Source organism: Mobula hypostoma, chromosome 18 (genome assembly GCF_963921235.1).
Source record: "Mobula hypostoma chromosome 18, sMobHyp1.1, whole genome shotgun sequence".
Classification (NCBI taxonomy): domain Eukaryota; kingdom Metazoa; phylum Chordata; class Chondrichthyes; order Myliobatiformes; family Myliobatidae; genus Mobula; species Mobula hypostoma.
The window spans coordinates 30867570-30891421 of NC_086114.1; the positions used below are offsets into that span (position 1 = coordinate 30867570).

Below are 23852 nucleotides of genomic sequence, written 5' to 3' on the forward strand. Positions count from 1 at the left end.
ATACCTTACCCCCAATACCGTGTGCTTTAAGTTTGCATACTAATCTCCTGTGTGGGACCTTGTCAAAAGCCTTTTGAAAATCCAAATATACCACATCCACTGGTTCTCCCCTATCCACTCTACTAGTTACATCCTCAAAAAATTCTATGAGATTCGTCAGACATGATTTTCCTTTCACAAATCCATGCTGACTTTGTCCGATGATTTCACCGCTTTCCAAATGTGCTGTTATCACATCCTTGATAACTGACTCCAGCAGTTTCCCCACCACTGACGTTAGGCTAACCGGTCTATAATTGCCCGGTTTCTCTCTCCCTCCTTTTTTAAAAAGTGGGGTTACATTAGCCACCCTCCAATCCTCAGGAACTAGTCCAGAATCTAACGAGTTTTGAAAAATTATCACTAATGCATCCACTATTTCTTGGGCTACTTCCTTAAGCACTCTGGGATGCAGACCATCTGGCCCTGGGGATTTATCTGCCTTTAATCCCTTCAATTTACCTAACACCACTTCCCTACTGACATGTATTTCGCACTGTAAACATAATTTCCATGCTGACTTATACTGTGGTTGGCTTCTTTTTTATCTCTAATTCCCAGCATCACTCTCGAGCCGCTCGCACCATGGGAGGCTCTTGGCTCATGGAAATCTCCTTCGCCTGTGTGCATTATATACGTGTGCCTGTGTACGTGCACATTCACATCTGTGCTTTGTACACCCATGTCTAAGATTGGACCAGGGGAGGACTGTGAATTATAGGGGGGTTGGGTTGGGATGGGGGGAGAGGGAGGGTGAACAATCAGCACTCCACCAGGCATGGTGAAGGCAGGGATGGAGATGGTTGGACTTTGGTGGAGTGAATCAACACTGGCAGAATGGCATGAAGGACAACCTGCAAGTTGTCCTGGTTGTTTGACAAAACATATATTTCTAAAGGGTTGTTTAGGAGGAAGGAAGAGGCAAAAATGTGGGTAAGTAGTTCATTTATCCTGCAGACCTTCCAATCCAACATGAAGATCATGTTGCCCTGGAATTTCAGTATCAATACACTAAAAAAACAATGTGGTACATCGAAACTTCCAGGCATTCACTTGTACTGTGAGCTCTCTGTATTACTGGACTCTCAAAAGGCCAGAGATTGTTCCTTAATCAGCCTCCTGTTGCAGGAATGTCTCTAACCCTGCCACACACCGGGGCTGTTGGTAACATCAAACACTGCTCGGATTGGGAAAGTTGCTGGGATCAAGAGAGGTTGCTGGGATTGGGAAGAACTGCTGGGAATGGGGAGGGCTGCCTTGAGGGACTATTGTAAACTGGAATTGGTAGCTTGCTGGTAAGGGAATGATTATCTAAGTGTGTGTGTGTGTGTGTGTGTGTGTGGGGGGGGGGGTTGAAGTGGAAGAATCTGCCATGGGCCACCTACTCAAGACTTAGAGCAGCAGTTTAATGAGATTTGAGGATACATTGTTCACAGAGCTGGAATGGACAGGTTATTGCCAGTGCTCCATGTTGGGAGGTCCCAAGCCCTACTACAAAAGGAGGAAAATTGGGCATGGGGCTAGGAGCCCCATCCAGTAAAAACCCAAATATGGAGAAACTCCAACAGAAGCCCCAAAGACCCCAGTCCTGCAAAAGGAAGGATCTTTGCCTATAAGCTGGCCACCCCTGGGGACGAATTGGAAGACTGGCCCAGGACAGAGGACACTGGTGAGCTGCTGTCAGTGGCTGATGCCCCAGTAGGGGTGATGTGCTTAAGAAAGTGTTGCCAGAGGCTAGATGTTGCTCCATTACATTGTTCTCCATCTCAGTTCACACCATGAGTAGACAATAGTGCTGTGGTTAAGTCATTGGATAAACCGACAGATTCCTGATTAACCCAGCAACCCAAGGTCAAGTCCACCTAAAGGAGCTGGTGCAGCTGAATTTGAAGAATTAAAGCCTGAAGATGAGAGAAAAATCTTGTCCCTACATTGATGATAATAACCATGTACAACTGGGTTGTTGTCAAAGCCATTACCTCATTAATGACTTTCAGTGAAAGAAGGCTACTGCTCTTTACTGCTCTGGTCTATATGTGACTCCAGAACTACCAATGTAATTGACTATTAACCTGCTCCTCAGGTTAATGCTATTGCCAGTGACATCTGTATCCGATGGAAGAAAGAGAGAACTCCATCATGCTCTCATCTATCATGTGAGCATTCTGTAGTGTTTGTACCTGCATATATCGAGTTACTGCAGATGATGATGGAGATAGTTTTTGGTTGTCTTTGTTATTTGTAGTTTTCATAAATTCTATTGTAGTTCTCTAGTTTACTGTAAATGCCTGCAAGAAAATGAATCTGAAGGTAGCATATTGTGACACATGAGTACTTTGATAATAAATTTACTTTGAACTAAACAAAAGAAATGTGATGACCATTTTCTCTGTTGCTTATTCTTTTTGTATTGATTCACATATTGGAATCTGGATATTGCTGGCAATATATTTCCAAATCAGGATATTGAGTGACTTCCAGGGGATCCTGCATCTGTTGCCCTCATCCTTCATGATTGTAAAGGCTGGAGAGGATGGAATAGCACTGAGGCTTCTTGCAAGTCTTCTCCCATGAAGCACCATCGGCTGAAGGAAGATGATATGTGGTCATTTCCATGCCCTTCTTTGACTTGACACCATGGACTTCATCCGATTTCTAACGAATATTGAGAGCTCCAAGGGCTATACCTTCCCAGCTGTGCATCACCACGCTGGCTCCTCTGGCGGGTTTGCCCTGGCAGGATGTACTTGTGGATGTAATGGAGAATCTGGCGCATTGCCTGCGGGTAAAACTCTGTAAGTATGACTCTGTCAGGATATTGCATGATTAGCCAGTGGGGAAGTTGGCCCAATTTAGGCTCCGGATCCCTGGAGTTCTTTGCAAGTGTGACGGGGCTGCGAAGGACTTCGGTCTGTTTGAATTTGGTGCGAGGTCGAGATTATGGTTTATTCTTCCTCTGAAGCAGTAAACATCAAGGGTTTGCTCAGCCGTAGAATCAATCACATGGGGCTGGAGTCTCAAAATTTGAGATTTTGCTTCTGAGTTTAAAACACACTAAAGCTGTTTCCTCCCCTAAAATGCATTAGTGAACAATATAGGTTTTACAACAATGTTATAGTTACTAATGCTGAGTTGATTTCTCTGGACTCTGGGCGGGTCCCGGCAGACTGGAAGACTGCGAATGTCACACCACTGTTCAGAAAGGATGTAGGCAAAAGGCAGTTATCTATAGGCTAGTTAGTTTAACATCTGTAGTTGGGAAAATGCTTGAAACTATAATTAAAGCAGAAATAACGAGGTATCTGAAAAGAAATGGATCCGTTAGGAAGATGCAGCATGTATTCAGCAAAGGCAGGTCCTGTTTGACAAACTTACTGGAGTTCTTTGAGGATATAACAAGCGCAGTGGATAGAGGGGAACAGATAGACGTTATTCACTTGGATTTTCAGAAGGCGTTCGATATGGTACCACATAAAAGACTTATGCATAAGGATGCATAGAGTTGGGGTGATGTATTAGCATGGATAGAGGATAGGTTGACTAATAGAAAGCAGAGAGTTGGGATACATGGGTGTTACTCTGGTTGGCAATCAGTGGTGGGCAGTGTGCCGCAGGGGTTGGTGCTGGGCCTGCAACTGTTCACGATATACATTAGCAATCTGGAAGAGGACACCGTGTGTAGTGTATCTAAGTTTGCTGATGATACTAAATTGAGAGGAAAAGCAAATTGTGCAGAAGATACAGGAGCTTGTAGAGAGATATAGATAGGTTAAGTGAGTGGGCAAGGGTCTGGCAGATGGAGTACAATGTTGATAAATGTCAGGTCATCCACTTTGGAAGGAAAAATGAAAGAGCAGATTATTATTTAAATGGTAAAAAATTGCAGCCTGCTGCTGTGCAGAGGGACTTGGGAGTGCTTGTACATGAATCACAGAGAGTTGGTTTGCAGGTACAGCAGGCTATCAAGAAGGTAACTGGAATGTTGGCCTTCATTGCTAGAGGGATTGAATTTAAGAACAGGGAGGTTATGCTGTAACTGTACGGGGTACTGGTGAGGCCACACCTGGAGTACTGTGTGCAGTTCTGGTCTCCTTACTTAAAGAAGGATATACTGGCTTTGGAGGCGATGCACAGGAGGTTCACCAAGTTGATTCCAGAGATGAGCGGGTTAGACTATGAGGAGAGATTGAGTCGCCCGGGACTGTACTTGTTGGAATTCAGAAGAATGAGAGGAGATCTTATGGGGACATATAAAGTTATAAAAGGGATAGATAATATAGAGGCAGGAAAGTTGTTTCCACTGGTAGGCGAGACTAGAACTAGGGGACATAGCCTCAAGATTCGGGGGAGTAGATTTAGGACAGAGATGAGGAGGAACTACTTTTCCCAGAGAGTGGTGGATCTGTAGAATTCTCTACCTCATGAAGCAGTGGAGGCTACCTCAATATATTTAAGACAAGGTTGGATAGAGTTTTGCGTAGCAGGGGAACGAAGGGTTATGGGGAAAAGGCAGGTAGATGGAGATGAGTCCATGGCCAGATCAGTCAAGATCTTATTAAATGGTGGAACAGGCTCAAAGGGCCAGATGGCCAATTCCTGCTCCTATTTGTTATGTTCTTATGGTTTTATTTCTAATTCCCAGGTTGAAGTTGAATTCCATAGATGTTATGGAAGACTGAATTATTTGCAAAAATCTTCCTCCAGAATTTGTGCTCGGATGACACTGTGATGATCACACTGTCTCAGAAGGCAGCCTTCAGCCAGTGATACTTCATTATGTTCCTGTTAAACTCATCACTGACAGTATGTTCATAGACTTCCGCTGCTCTAGCCTGTCCACCTCAAGGTTCAATGTGTTTTGCATTCAGAGATTCACTGTTGTAATGTGTGGTTATCTAAGTTACTGTCACCTTCCTGTCAGCTTGAACCAGTCTGGCCATTCTCCTCAGACCTCTCTCATTAGCAAGGTGTTTTAGCCTTCAGAACTGTTGTTCACTGGGAGTTTTTTGTTTTTCAAACCGTTCTCTGTAAACTCTGAAGACAGTTTGTGTGTGGAAATCCCAGTAGATCAGCAGTTTCTGAGATACTCAAACCACCTCATCTGGCACCAACAGTCAGTGCACGGTCAAGGTCTCTTAAATCACATTTCTTCCCCATTCGGATATTTGTTCTGAACAACAACTGAAACTCTTGACCATGTCTGCATGCTTTTATGCATTGAGTTGCTACCGCATGATTGGCTGATTGGATATTTGCATTAATAAGTAGGTGTGCCTAATAAAGCAGGCATTGAGTGTGTCAGATAATGTCCATGACAATCTGATGCATCAAAAGTTGTTGAAATGTGAGAAATTCTTTTATGATTTTTTAATTAGAGTTAGAGCAGAGCAGCTGGCTCTTTCAGCCCGACTACACCCATGTGACCAATTAACCTGTTGGCCCATCCGTCTTTAGAGTGTGGAAGGAAACCCCCGTTGTCACAGGGAGAATGTATAAACTCCTTACGGACGGTGGCGGAATTGAACCTGGGTCACTGGCGCTGTGATAGCATTGCATAAGCTGCAATGCCACTGTGCTGCTCCAATTCTGCCTGATCGTCCCTTGGTGTGCAGGACCTTAATCAGCAGCTGCCCCGTTCTGATGAACTGCTAAAGATCCATGCTTGAAACCCACCCAACTGTTCCAGGACAATACCGTCTCTGGCACTTACCTGATGCAGAGGAAGATTGTCCAGGTATCTCCTGCTTACGAAACAAGAAATCCAATCAGACAAATTAACAGCCATCAGTCTGCTTTCATTGATTGGGAAAGTGATGGGAGGTTTATCTATGGCAGTTGCTCATTGATAATCACAGATTACGCCTGGATTACTCAGCTCCAAACTAATCACAGCCCTTGTGCATATATGTGGATAGGAGCGAAGTGCATGATGCTGGAGGAACTCAGCAGGTCAGGCAGCATTTGTGGAGGGAAATGGACAGTCGGCGTTTCAAATTGACACCCATTATCTGGACTAAAGTATGGAAGGGGGGGGAACCTGGAAGTGCTGGATCACAATCTGTCACGCGATAGGTGGATCAAGGTGAGGAGGGGAGAATGGAAACAGCAACAGAAGTTTGGATAGGTTGAATTGTCAGAGGGCTGAAGGTGATGGAATCTGATAGGAGCAGATGGTGGAGTATATAGTCAAGGGAGGGAAGTGGGGAGAACAGATGGGAGTAGTGAAGGAAGAGAATCAGTGAGAGGTGTATGAAGATGGAGAGGGTGAAGGAGTGGAAATAGGGTTTTGGGGTGGAGTAAATGTGGAGAGAAGTGGGTAGATCAGGAGGAGAAAGGAAAGAGAGGGTGAGGGTGCAGTTAACCAGAAGCTGGCTAGCTGAGAGTGATCGTCTTCAGTATTAGGTAGTGATACTTACAGATACCAGCAATTGAAACTCAGCCATCTCAGCCCTACGTGAGAGTTCCTGCTGCAGTATCAATTATCCTCCTTCCAATGTACAAACAGAGGTTCACTGATGTCAGCATAGTTCAATCCCTTTCCTCAGAAACTGAATCAGTCCATGCCTGCCTGCAGCAAGATCTGGACCCACATTCCGGCATGCATTGCTACATATCAACTAACATCGGTACCCCACATCTGCCAGTCAATAACTGCCCCCAGCGCGAGAGAATCTAACCAACTCCCTATGACATTCAAAGACATTACCAGGGCCCAGGTTTACCAATAGCCAAAAACGTAATTAGAGATTCTGTACTATTACCAAGTCTTTTGCAATAAGCTGGTGATTTTCCAAAATCTTCTCAAGTCAGGAGTGGGACAGGACACTTTCCACTTGCCTGGGTGAGTGCAGCACCAGCAACAGACGAAACCCAATACCATCTAGGCCAGTGCAGCCCACTTCGCCGGCACTCCATCCACCATCCTAAACGTGTTCCTTCCCCTGACAACTGTGAGGTGCTGTACCTTGGGGGAGTCAGATAAGGATGGGGCATATACTCATTGGCCATTTTTTTTGGCACCACCTGTACTAAAGTAGCCACTGAGTGTACATTTCTGGTCTTCCGCTGCTGTAGCCCATCCACCTCAAGGTTTGATGTGTTGTGCACTCAGAGATATTCTTCTGCACACCACCGTTGTGACGCAAGGTTATTTGAGTTACTGTCACCTCAAGGCATCGTCATTCACAGATCTGCCGCTCACTGGATGTCGTTTTGTTTCTCACACCATTCTCTGTAAGCTCTCGAGACTGTTGTGCATGAAAATCCCAGGAGATCAGCAGTTTCTGAGATACTCAAACCACCCCATCTGGCACCAGCATTCATTCCACAGTCAGTCACTTAGGTCACATTTCTTCCCCATTCTGATGTTTGGTCTGAACAGCAACTAAACCATGACCATGTCTGCACGCTTTTATGCATTGAGTTCCTGCTACATGATTGGCTGATTAGACATTTGTATTAAAGAGCAGGTGGCCAGTGAGTGTTTATCATGAATGGTGGGGCCCCAGGGAGCTTGGCAAGTCCAAAGATCCCTGAAGCTGAGAGTACGGGGAGATATGGTGGTGAAGGAGGCACATGCCATTGTTAAGCAGGCCAGAGAATGTAAGAACACAAGAGATAATGAAGATACACACATCAAAGTTGCTGGTGAACGCAGCAGGCCAAGCAGCATCTCTAGGAAGAGGTACAGGAGGTGGGGCATTAGCAGAAGTTAGAGAAGTCAGAACATTGACTTCTCTAACTTCCGCTAATGCCCCACCTCTCCCTCGTACCCCATCCGTTATTTATTTTTACAGACACATTCTTTCTCTCACTCTCCTTTTTCTCCCTCTGACTATACCCCTTGCCCTTCCTCTGGGTTCCCCCCTTCCTTGTCTTTCTCCCCGGGCCTCCTGTCCCATGATCCTCTCATATCCCCTTTGCCAATCACCTGTCCAGCTCTTGGCTCCATCCCTCCCCCTCCCACTTTCAAATCTCTTACTAGCTTTTCCTTCAGTTAGTCCTGACGAAGGGTCTCGGCCTGAAATCTCAGCCTAGAGATGCTGCCTGGCCTGCTGCGTTCACCAGCAACTTTGATGTGTGTTGCTTGAATTTCCAGCATCTGCAGAATTCCTCTTGTTTGCGTTTTTAGATGATGAAGATGCTGGAAATCCAGAGTAATGCACACAAAATGCTGGAGGAACTCAGCAAATCAGACAGCATCTATGGAGGGGAGTAAATGTTGACATTTTGGGCAGAGACCCTTCATCAGGAAACATATTCCAATGGTACCTGACTAGCTGAGTTGCACCAGCATTTTGTGTGGTAATACTGGAACGGTATGTACAGGCCAATATACAACAGGTTGAATGTGATTGTACTGCAGAGGGTGCAGAGGACCTGTACCGGAACATTCTCTGGGGAGACCGGCGAGGTTCAGTTTGCTTTGTTTGGAGCGGGGAGGACCTGATGTGTGCAAAACGATGAGAGGCAAAGATAAGGCCAACAGTAAGAAACTTCTCCCTGTGACAGAGATGCTAAGGCTGATGATCATAGCTCTCCAGCGAAGAGTGACAGACTTAGGGAGGAACTGAGCAACTGCTTCTTTTTTCATTCACAGAGTGGTAGCAATCTGGAACACACTGCCTGGGAGGTGGCTGGAGGCAGGGGCTCCGACGTAACTTTTAGGAAACATCTGGCTCAGCACTTGAATTGCCAAGACACAGCAGGCTGTGGCCCAAGGGCTGATAAATGGGATGAGGTCTGCTGGGCACTGCGGGCACGCTACACTGGTGTCAGGATGTGTGGCAGCACATGTGGGCTGCCCCCAGCACAACCGTGGGTGCAGTGGTACTCCACGCAAGCCACACGTCTCACCCTCTGCTTCCATGTGCACCTGGTAAATAAATCTCCAAGCGGGACCAGCAAGCGTATCGGAGCACCATTTCCTGGGGTCCCCTCCGGGGAGTTGGGAAACGCTGCTTCTCCTTTGTGGTTGAAAGCTCGGAATCTGGGAGCTTCTTTCCCACCGGTACCCCCAGCTCACAGACTGCAGAGGCTGACAAGAGCAGGTCGCCCACAGCTTCTGGAGGTGGCAAACCTGTTTGTGCATGACGCAGAATCAAAGAGGCTCCACAGAGTTTTAAAATTGTTTTTAATTCGTACACCATGGGTTCCACCAGGTTGTGTGATGAATGGGCCGTGATCCTCGGCTGCAGTCACAGTAACCCTGACGCGGCGTTAGTGAGGTGGCTGGCCTCTCGCTTCCTTAGGGCTTCTTGCCTTGTGAGGTGTGTAGAATGGACGGACGAGGTGGGGGTGGGGGAGCAGTGGGGAGGGGGAGTGGGAGAGGAGCTGAGGGAGAGGGTGGGGTGCACTGGGAGTGCCGTCATTTCACTGCTCTGGGTCGATGTGGAATACTGCCTCAGTCATGCTGGGATGGCATGACAACCCGCCATCTGGTTCTCTGCAGCACATCCAGCGGTGTACTCTTGGGGATCATTCTGAACTCTGCTCAACTGAGGGGCAGCTTTGGGAGTCATCCCCTGGCAGTGGGAGTTGGGTACCCGTCGCTGAGGAACCCCGGGCACCAGGACCGATGTCCCTGCCTATTACAATCAGCTACAGCCCCGCGGCCACATTTCACTGGCCAACAGCAGGGGCTCGTGGCTGGCACACTGGGTGACCAAGGTCAACAGGAGGGTCTCAGAGTGGTTAATCCTGGCTCCTAGAGGCAACGGCAGAAGACCGCAGCTGTGATGCTGGGTTCCCAGGGGCAGGCAGCTACACAGGTGGCCAGAGCCAACAGCGGCACCACACGGCTGTTAACCTGGGGTTTCCTTGGCCAACAACCGGGGCACAGAGCGTTGGTTAATGGCTGAACTGTTCAGATCCAGTACATGGCTGTGCTAGAAATTTGCCTCCGTGGTTAACCCCACTCTGGTCCCAGCGACACGCCGTATAGGTAAAGTTGTGTTGAATGTTTCTAGCGGGGGTTCCCAAATCTGATGGGCGTATCACTGCCCTTTGGCCTGGTTCACCCCAGTGTCTGCGACCCCCGCCTCTGCCAGTGGAGATGCCCGGGGCCTGACTGTATCAGCGGTGGAGATGCTGGGAGCTAATCCAGGTTATATTGGTGAAACACAGCACGTCCCAATACACGCCCACTGCGAACAATAGGCACTAGGATCTTCACCAGAAATAAAGAAACATTATCTGATCAAACAATACAAAAGAGTTTCCATAAACCACTATGGGGGCAACAGACTATTTGGTTTCTAATTAAATGCTTTAAATAAATGCATATAAATTATTCTCCTTTTTCATATTCTTTTCTTTCGCCCAGGTTCACAATGCAATGAAAACAGCAGAATGTCACTTTCCTAGGTCACAGTCTCTGCACTGTTCCTTCTGCAGCAGAAATGGTACCTCCTCGGCCGAAGCCACAGGAAGGAAAGCTGTGTTTTCTCCCGCTGCCTCCTCGCACTCGTTGATCAGTTCATAGTCCTCTGGTTTCCGGCTGGCTAAGGCCAGGATCTGGATCTGCCGCTGCACCGTCTGAAGAAGCATCTCCACCTGCTGGCCCTCGGCTACGTGGAGCGGGGTGTTGGGCGCGCTAACACTCGGGAAGGAGTGCGGGTCGTGCTCTGCACAACCGCATTCCTGGCTCTCCACTTGTACCTGGATGCAGCTCTTCTCCCCCATCAGCGGGGTGACGGGGACCGAGGCCGCCCAGCACTGCGGCGACGCGCCTTTATCTCTGAGCTCCAAGGTGCACAGGTGGACATGTCGGTGCGAGGCGGCAGGGCACATCCCATGGGAACCATCGGGAGCTTTCCGACAAGTCGCTGCAGGTCTAAAGGGCAGAAGACGGACCCAGGGACAGAGAATCAAACGCTAAACTAGAAAGCTTCAAGCATAAGTGAGGCATTTAGCTGTATACTCACAGACAAATGCACGCACACACACACACACTCACTCACTCATATAGTACTCCCCCCACTACCTCCATTCACACACACACTCACTCACTCATATGGTACTCCCCCCACTACCTCCACACATACACACACACACACACACACACACTCACACTCATATAGTACTCCCCCCACTACCTCCATTCACACACACACACACTTATGTGCACACAAGCACACACCCTTGCATGTACATTTGCACACATCCATGCGTGCAGCAGGATACGTGCTTGTAAGTGCAGTCACACATGAAACCACACTGACAGAACGACTTGTGCACTCACATAGTGTCAGATCCGGTTATACTACTGCACTTTCACGGGGGACTGAAGCAATCAGAAACACGGATAAGCACATTCACACATAGTATCGTGCAAATGCACGTGCAAACACACACACACACACACACACACTCATCCTCATCCTCTTTCCTACACTGAGACATATATTTATACACATTATTTGGCACGAACTTTCATATACACACTTCCACACATAATCCCAAACTCTCGAGAGCACAGACTGGACTCCTTGTGGCAGCTCCTACCGTTTGCTGTCTAACGAGTCACTGGCTGAAGAGAGTTGATCTTGTATCTGGCCGTTTGTACTGGGAGACTTTGAGGCTTGTCCTTCTCCAACTGAACTCTTCGAACTGTGGAGTCGAGGTGGCGAGGGACGAGGGCTGACCTTTGACGACATTCTGCCCAGCTGCCGTTGGCTTAGGGACGAGGAAGAGCAATACCTGTTGGCCAATGAGACTGTTACGGTTAATGCCTGCTGGAAGGAAGGCATCCCCTCCCATGACTGCATCCCATGGCAACCTAGGTAGGTACTCTCAGCTGCCACGCCTGACTGACAGGAAGTCAGAGGATACGCTCTGAGTCATCACTGAATTATTCACCCTCGCACAGCAATAAGCCAGAGATTGGGTGGAACGTGAAGGGTTAATGTACTTGCCAACCGAGAGCTGGCTTCACAGTGCCGGCCGTTAATTGACTCGTTCGAAGGATGTAGCAGTTCTTTCCCACTGGTTGCCTTCCGCGCCATGACACCAGTGTCTGGTTCCGGGTGCCACAGGGGTATAAGAGTAGCACGTGTAAGGGACTCGCTGGCTCTCCTTTGTCTCCAGGGCCTCCTCTTCACACTGAGGTCACGACCAGTGCTGACAAACCATTGGGAAAGTGTGCTGCAGATGTAGGAGGGCTCACATGCACAATTAGCTCAGTGTTGGCTGAATGTTTGGTTTTGTAGTGTGGAACAAAATACCTGCTGAGTTTGAAGTGTTACTGAACGTTTAGTGTCATAGTTTTTAATACTTAGAGGAGTACTTAGATGTTTGGTCAAAAGTTTTACTGTTTGTCTGTCAATAAATGGGTAATGTGCTTACTCATAATCAGTGTCTTCTGTCTCACTGACCAAATCTGTGAGCCTGCTTCCCTGCAACAATGGTCTTAAACTCAACACCTTCAAAAACAAGGTCCACTTCCAACAGGTCCTACTGTACCAACCAACCCTCCAACAATATCAGTTGGCCGTGAGATTCTGGACCGCCTGGACCAATTCCCATATTTCGGGATCTAACTCCTGGCATTCATTAATAATAGATCTACACCTTCTTCAAATCACCAGCACCGACTTTGGTCAATTGAGGAATAGGGTGTCTGAAGATCCTGACTTCAGACTTGGCTCAAAACTCATCACCTATCAGGCATAAGAGATGCCCGTCCTCCAAGGAGAACAAGTGTGTGGTCTCCTAAAAGGGGCGTCACGTGGACGTATATACAAGATGGTGAAGAAGATGTTTGGCATGCTGGCTTTCATCAGACAGAGCACTGAGTATCGGAGTTGGGACTCTATGTTACAGCTGTACAAGATATTGGTGAGGCCATATTGGACTATTGTGTACAGTTTTGGCCACCCTGTTTTCGGAAATACAAGATTAAGCTGGAAGGAGTGTTAAGAATATTTCTGAGAGTGTTACTAGGACTCATGGACCTAAACCATAGGGAGAGGTTGGGCAGGCCAGGACTTTTTTCTTGGAGCGTAGGAAACTGAAAGTGGCAGTGGGGGGGGGGCAGAATGACACTATAGAGGGGTATAAAATCATGATAGGTATTGGCAGGGTGAATGCACAGTCTTTTTCTCAGGGAAAGAAATAAATCAACAATTAGACATAGGTTTACTATGAAGGGGGGCAAATAATTTGTTCATGCAGAAGGTAGTGGGAATATGGAACGAGGTGTGTTCCTGCGCTGTATAACTCATTTCAGAGGCTCCCAACCTTTTTTATGCCACGGACCAATACCATTAAGCAAGGAATTCGTGGACCACAGGTTGGGAACCCCTGTTCTATGAGTACATGCTTTTGAGAGCCAGACTATCTACCCCAAAGCACTGGTGAAATATTGTTGACAATGTGTCTGTAAAGACCTACATATTTACTATGAGGATAAGTGAACTAATATTGGTGTCATCTCCCAGATCATCAGTTAGGACACTGAGTGTACGAGCTGGGACATTATGTTACAGTTGTACAAGATATTGGTGAGGCTGTTTTTGGACTATTGTGTACAGTTTTGCCCACCCTGTTATAGGAAATATATAATATGGGAGATGGTGTCATCTCCCAGATCAACAGCCCCAACATTTAGTGACACCTTCTGGGCTGACAATGTTGGGTGCGTGCCTAACACCAGATTCCCAAAGTAGGTCCACTGACCAGAGCTCTATCATGAGAATAGATCACCAGGAGTGTACAGGAAATAAGACGGACCCCAAGAAATGCAGCAGTCCCACGGCTTCTTGGAAACCCAAAGCAGAGAAGCAACATTCAGGGTGGCACAGAGCCCCTGAAGGCTGTGAATCTCAGCAGAGGGGTAGCATTGCAAATGCACCACATCACACCACTAATATGCCCTCCTTGCTGGTCAACTCCTGACCTATCTGTGGAAGAGTCTCAATTTCCCTGACTTGACCTATGTTCCCCTGTAATGTTAAATCCCTCTATAAGGTCCACCCCTCAGCCTTCTGCGTTCCAATGAGAAGAAGCCCACTAATCAGATATCTCTTTATAACTACAGCCCCCATTCCAGTCAACATCTCAAGGAGAATGTTAGATCCATAGATCCAAATTGGAGATGTACAAAGTTGCCAGAAAAAAAAATTGGAGGCCTGAGAATTGGGAGCGGTTCAGAAAAGATGGACCAAAAGACCCGTCTGCATGAGATGTGGGACATTTGAGAAACTTTGAACTTTACTGTGCTCATGGACTTCTTCATCAAGTGATGGTATTGTGCACTGTTGTAACTATATGTTACAACTATGTGGTTTTGTCAGTTTTTTCAGTCTTGGTCTGTCCTGTGTTTTGTGATATCACACCGGAGGAAATAATGTATCATTTCGTAATGCATGCATTACTAAATGACAATAACTACGTGTCTTCATAATCTAAAAAAATGGAACAAACAAATGGCACAGCAACAAAATGAAAACTTTGGTTCTGTTTTCATGGAAAAAGACAATAAGAAACTTCCGGGAAATGCTTGAGAAGTTAGAATCTAATGAAAGAAATACTGGAGAAAAAGTATTTGTGAAAAAAATAGTCCTAGAGAAGTAGGTAGCATTGGAAAAGTAAATCCCCAGCACCTGACAACCTGCATTGCAGCTTACTAAAATACCTGGGCACAGAAATAATCGACTCATTGGCTGTTACCTTCCACAATTCTATTGATTAATGAACTCTTCCTGTAGATTGGACAGTGACAATTGGAGAAACACAGAGTCATGAAACACCACAGCACAGAACCAAGCCCTTCGGCCCATCTAGTGCATGCTGGACTGTTGTTCTGTCTAGTACCATCAAACCACACCTGGACCATAGTCCTTCACACCCTTCCTATCCAGGTACTTATCCAAACTTCTCTCACACGTTTCAATTAAGCCTGCATTCCACTTTACTGGCACCTCATTCCACACTCGAACCACCGTCTGAGTGAAGAAGCTCCCCCTCTTGTCACCTTTCACCCTTAACTTATGACATCTTAAATTCTGGAAAGGACAACAGTTTCATTCAAACTCCAATGCTAAGATTCGAGGCGTCTCTATTTTTATAGACTCCTCAGTTACTTTTATACAACATGATATTATTTCTGATCCGAATGGTAGATTTCTATTGGTTAGTGGTTTACTATTTAATAAAAAAGTAGTTTTGGTTAATGTTTATGCTCCTAATATGGACTGTCCGGAATTTTATATATCATTATTTAATCAGTTTCTGAATTTGAATGAGTTTTCATTGATCTGGGGCGGAGATCTTAATACCTGTTTGTCTCCAGCTTTGGACCGTTCGGCTCCTTTACGGACCTTACCTAATAAATCTGCAACTTTGATTAATTCATTCCTGTCTGATTCTGGGTCGACGGACATTTGGCATTTTTTGCATCCTCAGGAAAAAGATTTTTCTTTTTTTTCACATATTCATCATTTCTATTCAAGAATTGATTATTTCTTTATTGATTCTCGTCTTATTTCCTCAGTGATTAAATGTGATTATGACTCTATAACCATTTCGGATCATGCTCCACTTAAGCTTTCTATTAAAATTCAGGCCAATACACAAAATAATAGACAATGGCGTTTTAATTCGCTGTTGCTTCAGGACTCGGACTTTGTTAACTTTATGAATGAACAGATTGATCTTTTTTTTACAATTAACTATACAGAGGATATTTCTGTCAACATTCTTTGGGACACTTTTAAAGCTTATATTCGTGGTCAGATTATCTCGTATTCTGCTGCTTTGAGGAAGAAGCTGAAGCAGGAGGAGTTGGTAATTGTGGACAAGATTAAGGAAATTGATAAGAAATATGTTATAGCTCCTTCTGAGGAGTTATATAAACAAAGAACTGAACTTCAAATGGAACACAGTTTATTACTCTCATCCTCGATTGTAAACCAATTAAAGAAAACAAGAAGTGAATTTTATGTACACAGTGACAAAATTGGCAAACTGTTGGCTAATCAATTGAAGTCTAATTATGCTAAATCTCAAATTAATCAGATTTATAACCAAAATGATCGACTGATACTTGATCATGTGGGGATTAATCAAACCTTCTGTGATTTTTACTCTTCCTTATATCAATCAGAGTCTCCTCGAGATTCTAAATATATGAATGATTTTTTAGATAATTTAGACTTTCCTGAGATTTCACAGGATATGTCTTCTATGTTAGATACTCCCATTACCATGGATGAGATTAAGAATGTTATTTTCTCTATGAATTTGGGGAAAGCTCCTGGCCCTGATGGGTTTACCATAGAATTTTATAAATGTTTTGCTCCTTCATTAATCCCTTGGCTCTGTAGGGTTTTTGAGGCTTCATTGAAACTTGGTAAACTTCCTGAATCTTTCAATAGAGCGTCAATTTCTTTAATATTAAAGAAGGATAAAGATCCTGCTCAATGTGCATCTTATAGACCAATATCTTTATTAAATGTTGATTCTAAAGTTTTTTCTAAGTTATTAGCAAATAGATTAGAAAAAGTACTTCCTTCTATTATTTCGGAAGACCAAACGGGTTTTATTAAAGGTCGTTACTCTTTTTATAATATTCGCATACTGTTAAATATCGTTTATACTCCTTCACAAAATGTATGAGTGTGTTATCTCTTTAGATGCTGAGAAAGCTTTTGATAGAGTAGAATGGCCTTATTTATTTAAGGTGCTTGAAATGTTTAATTTTAGCTCGAAATTTATATCCTGGATTAAACTGTTATATCATTCTCCTGTGGCCTCGGTCCATACTAACTCTTTAAGTTCACCTTTTTTCCCTCTTTCTCGAGGTACTCGACAAGGTTGTCCTCTTAGTCCCTTATTATTTGATATTGCATTAGAACCTCTTGCAATTGCCATTCGAGAATCTCCAAATATTACTGGGATAACTCGGGGCTTAAGGTCCCATAAATTATCACTCTATGCTGATGATTTACTTTTATATATTTCTAATCCTCAAAAATCCATCCCGGCTGTTTTAGAGCTATTAGCACAATTTGGTCTTTTTTCAGGTTATAAATTAAATCTTAGTAAGAGTGAACTCTTTCCAATTAATAAACAACTTCCCTTATATTATAAATTTCCATTTAAATTGATTAATAATTATTTTTCATATCTTGGGATTAAAATTACTTGTAAATACAAAGATTTATTTAAGACTAACTTTTTACCATTAATAGACCATATTATTCAACTTTCATCTAAATGGTTTCCTTTATATTTAACTTTGATTGGTCGTATTAATGCAGTTAAGATGTTTTTTTGGCCAAAATTTTTATATATATTTCAGGCATTACCAATCTTTGTTCCAAAATCTTTTTTTGACAAAGTTGACTCTAAAATTTCTTCATTTATTTGGCAGAATAAAAACCCGAGACTGGGTAAAATACATTTACAGAAAGCTAAGAGAGATGGAGGTTTAGCATTACCTAACTTTAGATTTTATTATTGGGCAATTAATATTCGACATATGAAATTCTGGTTACTGGACCAGGATATACTATCCATTCCTAAATGGGTAGCATTGGAATTACAATCTGTTCAGAGTTTTACACTTGGCTCTATTTTAGGTTCCTCTCTTCCTTTTGATTTGAAACGCCTTAAACAGGTGTCTAACCCGATAGTTAAATATACCTTACGTATTTGGTTTCAATTCAGAAAATTTTTTGATCTTAATCAATTTGGGTTAGCGATTCCTATTTTAGGTAACATATTTTTTCCTCCCTCTTTTACGGATCGTGCTTTTCAAATTTGGAAGACTAAGGGTATTTCACGGTTTTTGGATTTATTTTTAGATGGTTCCCTTATGTCTTTTGAACAAATATCTAATAAATATAACTTATCAAGAATACATTTTTTTAGATATCTACAAGTTAGAAATTTCCTAAGTACTATACTTTCTTCCTTTCCAATGCTTCCTCCTACATACATTTTAGATACTATAATCAACCTTAATCCATGTCAGAAAGGTGCATCGGCTATGATTTATAATATTATTATGAAACTTAGGAAAGCTCCATTTGATAAGATTAGGGTAGATTGGGAACAGGAATTGGGGTTTACCATTTCCGTGGAGGACTGGGGGCAGATTTTACATTTAGTCAATACTTCCTCTATCTGTGCTAAACATTCCCTAATTCAATTTAAAGTTGTTCATAGAGCACATATGTCCAAAGGTAAGTTAGCGCGCTTTTATTCTCATATTAATCCTTTTTGTGATAGATGTCCGGGGCAGATAGCCTCTTTAACTCATATGTTTTGGTCTTGCCCTACTTTAGAAACTTTTTGGAGAGACATTTTTAATATTATCTCCAAGGTATTGAATATAGATATCTCTCCTCACCCTATTACTGCTATCTTTGGACTACCTAAAATTTCCAGTAATCTTTCCCCTTCAGCCCGTAGAATGATTGCATTTCTTACTTTAATGGCGAAAAGATGTATCTTACAACATTGGAAAGAGCTTAATGCTCCAACTACCTTTTTTTGGTTTTCTCAGACGATATTATGCTTGAATCTGGAGAAAATTAGAAGCAATCTTTATGACTCCTCATTTAAATTTGAACAGACTTGGAGATCTTCTATTCAATATTTTCATTTAATGTAATATATACCCTTCTTGTTTTTTTTTACTGTTTTTAATGGAGGTCGGGATTGAGGACGTGATTTTAAGTTTAACTCTGTTTGGTTTCAAGTTAGCCCATTGCTTTGCTTTGCTTTTAGTTCGTTGCACGGTGGGTTTTTTTTTTGGGGGGGGTTTTCCTTTTCTCTATTGATATATATATATAAAATTAGTATACTATTATGTTACCTTGGTATGTTACGTTTAAATTACATTGTTTGTCGTATTTTTTTTTGTATTAATATCTTCTGTAATTTTATTATATTCTAACAGTGTATTAGTGTCTATATGGCTTACCTTTTTGTATACTTATTCAATAAAAAGATTTAAAAAGAAAGAACTTATGACATCTAGTTCTGATCTCACCCAACCCCAGAAGAAAAAGCCTGCTTGCATTAACTGTATCAATACCCCGCATAATTGTGTATATGTAGTTCTAACATAGAAAAGGAAGGAGAGATAGATCATGGAAATATAAACAGGTTTACTAACATCTGGTGTAAGGGATCTGCAAAGTCTGTTATATAGAAGCTGTTAACAGGATACGTAAAAAGTATCAGAGAGATAAAGTTAACATAGATTGATAATGGGAATAATTTAAAATGTTGATTAATAAATGTATAATTTATGATTAGTGTATATTTTTCTAGTAAATATTGTGTATTTGATGCTACGTGCCCCTGGTACTGCCGCAAGTAAGATTTCTTTGCCCCTGTGCAGACGTGTATTTGTCTATATGACAGTAAACTCAACTTCTGACTTGTGCTTTTACAAACCTTTGTATTTTTTGAGGATGCACGTGGTAGAATGGAAAATATATGTGGTGTGCTTGGATTTTCAGGTGGTCCTCCCAGGCTACTGGAGGACCTGGGCTCACAGTGGAGGCATTGGGGCTTGGGTGTGAAATCCCACCCCATAAATCCATATTGAACAACATCTTTCCTTGACGGTAACGCTGAGTAGAGTTTGGTTGGAATTTTTCCACATCAATTTACCTCTGTGGTTTCCCCACTGACTTTTGTGAAGGCGAGGATTTGGCTGGGGACAACCCGGCAGCTGAGAACTGCGATTCCAGAACCTTGTGCTGATCTTCCACTACATTGGTTTCAGGCTTTGTGTACTGAAAAGAAGAGAAATATTGCCTCAGGGCCTGCGAGCTTCTTACCGAGAACAATGCTGCATCACGAGCCTTCCAAAGGCATCACCAAGGAGCTGGAGGTTGTTCTCACGATAACAAAATAAGAACCTCTCAGCAGGAGATGATCATTAGGACTTCCTGCAACACTAATCCAATTTCCTCCACCCTGCATAGACCAGGATCTTCCTCAAATTGTAAATGATTGCAAACTCTTAGTGGAATTCAATCAAAGGTGCCAGCATGACCATGATAGACCGAATGGCCTCATTCTCTGCCATACCTTTCTGCGATCGCACAAACAATCCACTGACTAATCTAGGTTACCTGGATGAGTACTCTGACCGTACTCACTTCCGTAAATAAAATGGAGCCAGCCGCTAGAATGCTCGGAAGGTGTTGACCCTGCTGCCTCTTTGGGTCGGTGGAGGCTGTAAGCCAGTCCCTTCAGCCACTGAACTCAGGAGCTGAGCAGGTATGAAGGGTGGTGGTGCTCACACATCTGGGCAACGTCTCATTGAACCCGTCCAGGGGCACGAAAACCAGAGTTAAAAAGAAATACAGGCAATGGAAACTGCAAACTGGGCCGGCTGGTGGCACAACGACATCGGCGCTGGACCCAGGAGCGGAGGTTCCAGGTTGGAAACCAGTCGGGTCCGCTCCCGAGTACGCTTTCCATCCGTGCCGGGTTGAGTGTCGAGATCGCAACTCGACCTTGTAAAGTAAAGGGAAAAATACTGCGAAAATATCTGTGTGAGGAGTGGCGTGACACACAGTCTCTCTCTCTCGCTCTGCGCCTTGTAAAGGCCATGAAAAAGACATCATCACGGACACACACGCATGCAGACACACGCCAAAAAAAAGGAAATTGGAAAGAAGAACAGAAAACGCTGGAAACCCTCAGCAGGACAGGCAGCATTTGTGGAGAGACAAACAGGGTTAATGCTTCAGGTTGATGACCCTAGTTCAGAACTGGAAAGGAGAGAAAACGTCATTTTCAGGTAAAGTGGGACTGGAACTTCCCTGCAACAGGACTTGATCAGTCCTGATGAAGGGTCTCAGCCTGAAAAGTCAACTGTTTACAACCTCCACAGACACCTGATGGGCTGAATTCTCCCAGCATTTTGTGTGTGATGCTCTGGAATTCCAGCTTGTGTTTATGGAATTTCTCTCATCGGGGGAGGCTGGAGGATAAATTGTTAGTGGGGCAGTTGGAGGTTGACAAAGGGCCCTGATGCTTGCAAGTAGCAAGTCAGAGTGAGGTATAGAAAAGGAAGGAAAAAGGAATTATCCAATGTCACAGACTGGAAAATAAACAATCCTGATATAGACTGACACAAGGAAGTGATGAGAAGTCAGTGAGTTGGGAAGCCTGTAATGTACCCATTTGGAAAACGAGATGCTGTTCGAACAAAGCCTACTTGACTCAATATCTTCAAAGTAGCTGCCTTGGCCCAGTTGCCAGCTGCTTACCTTCTCCAGGGGTAGGACGTTCTGACGGGGACTGTCCGGTCTCCTCACTTCACTGGTGTTCAGGCTGTAACTTTTTGCAAAGCGGATCTCCTTGCTTTGATCACGAAGCTTCTGCCTTTGTTTTCTGATAAAACAAGAGATCATCTGCACACCCGGCAAACTTCATCCGTTAGCCCCCGAGCAGTGATTACTACGTATGTTGTAAACTTGCACTGGGTGGAAGGGAGACGGTCACCCTGTCTGCTAAACCACGAGCCTTGCACACAGCACATAAAATGGCACCAATCCTGCCCAATGAAAATGGCCCCCTTCAGACTTGCCCCGTGACCATAAAGCAAAAGGCTATCAGGTCACTGGGGAAACGAGGTAGCCATGACGACATGACAGCTAGTCTGCTGCCTCCCTGCTCTAGCAACCCAGGTTCAATCCTGATCTCCAGAGCTGTCTGTGTGGAATTACTGGGTGAACGAGTAGTCTTTGGGGTACTGCTAGTCTGTGCCTTTATTGACGCTTTGCTGCACACTTGAGTGCTCAGTGGGGGGTGTCGATGCTTTTTTGCTGATGGGGGGATGTTGTTGCTTGGCTGCTGCTTGTGCGTGGGAGGAGGGAGTTGGGGGGGCTTTGAGGTTCTAACATTTAACTGTCATTCATTCTTCGGGGCACTCCTCTGTTTTCTTGGAAGGTTGTGAAGAAAAAGAATTTCAGGATGTATATTCTATACATTTCCCTGACATTAAATGTACCTTTGAAACCCACACCTTGGTAAACAGGTGACTCCCACACCTCGATAGACAGGTGACCCCCACACCTCATCAGACAGGTGACCCCTACACCTCTATAGACAGGAGACATGCACACCTTAGTAAACAGGTGATCCCCATACCTCGATGGACAGGTGACCCCCACACCTTGGTAAACAGGTGATCCCCACACCTTGATAGACAGGTGGCCCCCACACCTCGGTAAACAGGTGATCCCCACACCTTGATAGACAGGTGCCCCCACACCTTGGTAACAGGTGACACCCACACCTTAGTAAACAGGTGACCCCCACACCTCAGTGAACAGGTGAACCCCCCCCCACACGTCGATAAACAGGTGATCCCCCCACATCTCGGTAAACAGGTGACCCTCACACCTTGGCACTCTCTGTAGATTTGACTGAGCCTTTCTTCACTTAGTTAATTAACACTGGTGAAGGATCGTTAATGGCCTCAAAATTCAGGCCATTAAAAATGTGTAAAGAGCCTTTTAGAGCAGCTTAAAACTGTGAGAACAGCAGGTATAAGAACGGTTTGAAGTGAATGGAATCCAACGGGGTAAAACACTGGGAGATCTGGGATGTGCCCATAATCAATATGCCAGCCTCCTGTTGTTTTTGGCTCAGTAATATCAGCAACCACACTACCAATGTAATTCACTGCCAGAAAGGACTCCGGATAAATGTAAATCTCTTTCTTATTAAACCTGGCACACTAAACACGAGGTGGGAAGTGTCAATACCTCCTTGCTGGCATGGCTTGAGATCGAACCCACAGCAAAGGGTCCTTGCCCAGTAACCTGGCACCACCTACAGTGAGTGACATTAAGGCTCAGAGTGCTGGGTTGCCAAAGCTTCAGGATTTCCCCGGAGACTGGGAGTAATCTCAGGGACGTTGCTCCTAGCAACCCTGGAGTGAAATCGCGTCTCTGTGATTTGTAACACGAGCTGTAACATAAAGTGCTGTACCACAGATTGCACCTCGTCACGGTCTGTCGGGAGACCACCAGCTCATGTTACAATGATGGCTGATAAAAAGCAGAGAAAATGATGAAATTCTATTTTGAAGATGACAAAGATGTCAGAAAAACAAGTCAGCTGATGAAAATATGCCACTCCAAATTAACACTACTGGGAACTTTAACTTTACTGGGAAGCCGTTTCGTGAATATTTCCATTGAATAGAATGGATGCCAACTGTTGGACTGTTTGAGGAGATGAATGTGATCTGATCACTCCATCTGGAAAAGTGTGAAGTGCTACACTTTGGAAGGTTGAAATTGAAGGCAGCGTACAGGGTTAATACTAGGTTTCGTAGCAGTTTGATCTTGGGGTCCTCCAAGCTGCCAAGCAAGTTGACAGGGTGGTTAAGTAGGCATCTGGGGCATCGGCCGTCAACAGTCAGGGGACTGAATTCAAGAGCTGCCAAGTAATGTTGCACCTCTATAAAACTCCAGTTAGGCCACACTTAAGACTATTGCATTCTGTTCTGGTGCCCTCGTTATAGGAAGCAGGTGGAAGTTTTAGAGAGGGTGCAGAGGAGATTTACTATGGACGTACCCTGGATTATGAGGGCAGGTTGAATGAACTGGGGCTTTTCACTTTGCAGGAGGATGAGAGGCAAAATGATAAGAGGCATGCGTACATCGAATGGCTAACACAAGGGGGCGTAATTTTAAGGTGATTGGAGGAAATGCTAGGGGGATGTCAGGTAGGTTTTTTTTACACAGCGAGTGGTGGGTGCGTAGAGTGCACTGCCAGGAATGGTGGTAGAGGCAGATACATCAGCGACATTTAAGAGACTCTTACAC

At 44.4% G+C, this 23852-nt stretch overlaps 1 protein-coding gene across 2 annotated transcripts in view; it reads right to left on the reverse strand.

Moving 5' to 3' along the window:
• Positions 1-9164: 9164 nt before the first annotated feature.
• LOC134358433 (pro-neuregulin-3, membrane-bound isoform-like) overlaps positions 9165-23852 on the reverse strand; it is a 529163-nt gene continuing 514475 nt past the window's right edge. For both annotated transcript variants that reach the window (XM_063070657.1, XM_063070656.1), the window contains 4 exons: positions 21282-21405; positions 19669-19793; positions 11545-11739; positions 9165-10873 (listed from right to left, as the gene is read on the reverse strand). In XM_063070657.1, the coding sequence (XP_062926727.1) occupies positions 10393-10873; positions 11545-11739; positions 19669-19793; positions 21282-21405 (925 nt within the window). In that variant the 3' untranslated portion in view covers positions 9165-10392. The remainder of the gene's footprint in view (positions 10874-11544; positions 11740-19668; positions 19794-21281; positions 21406-23852) is intronic.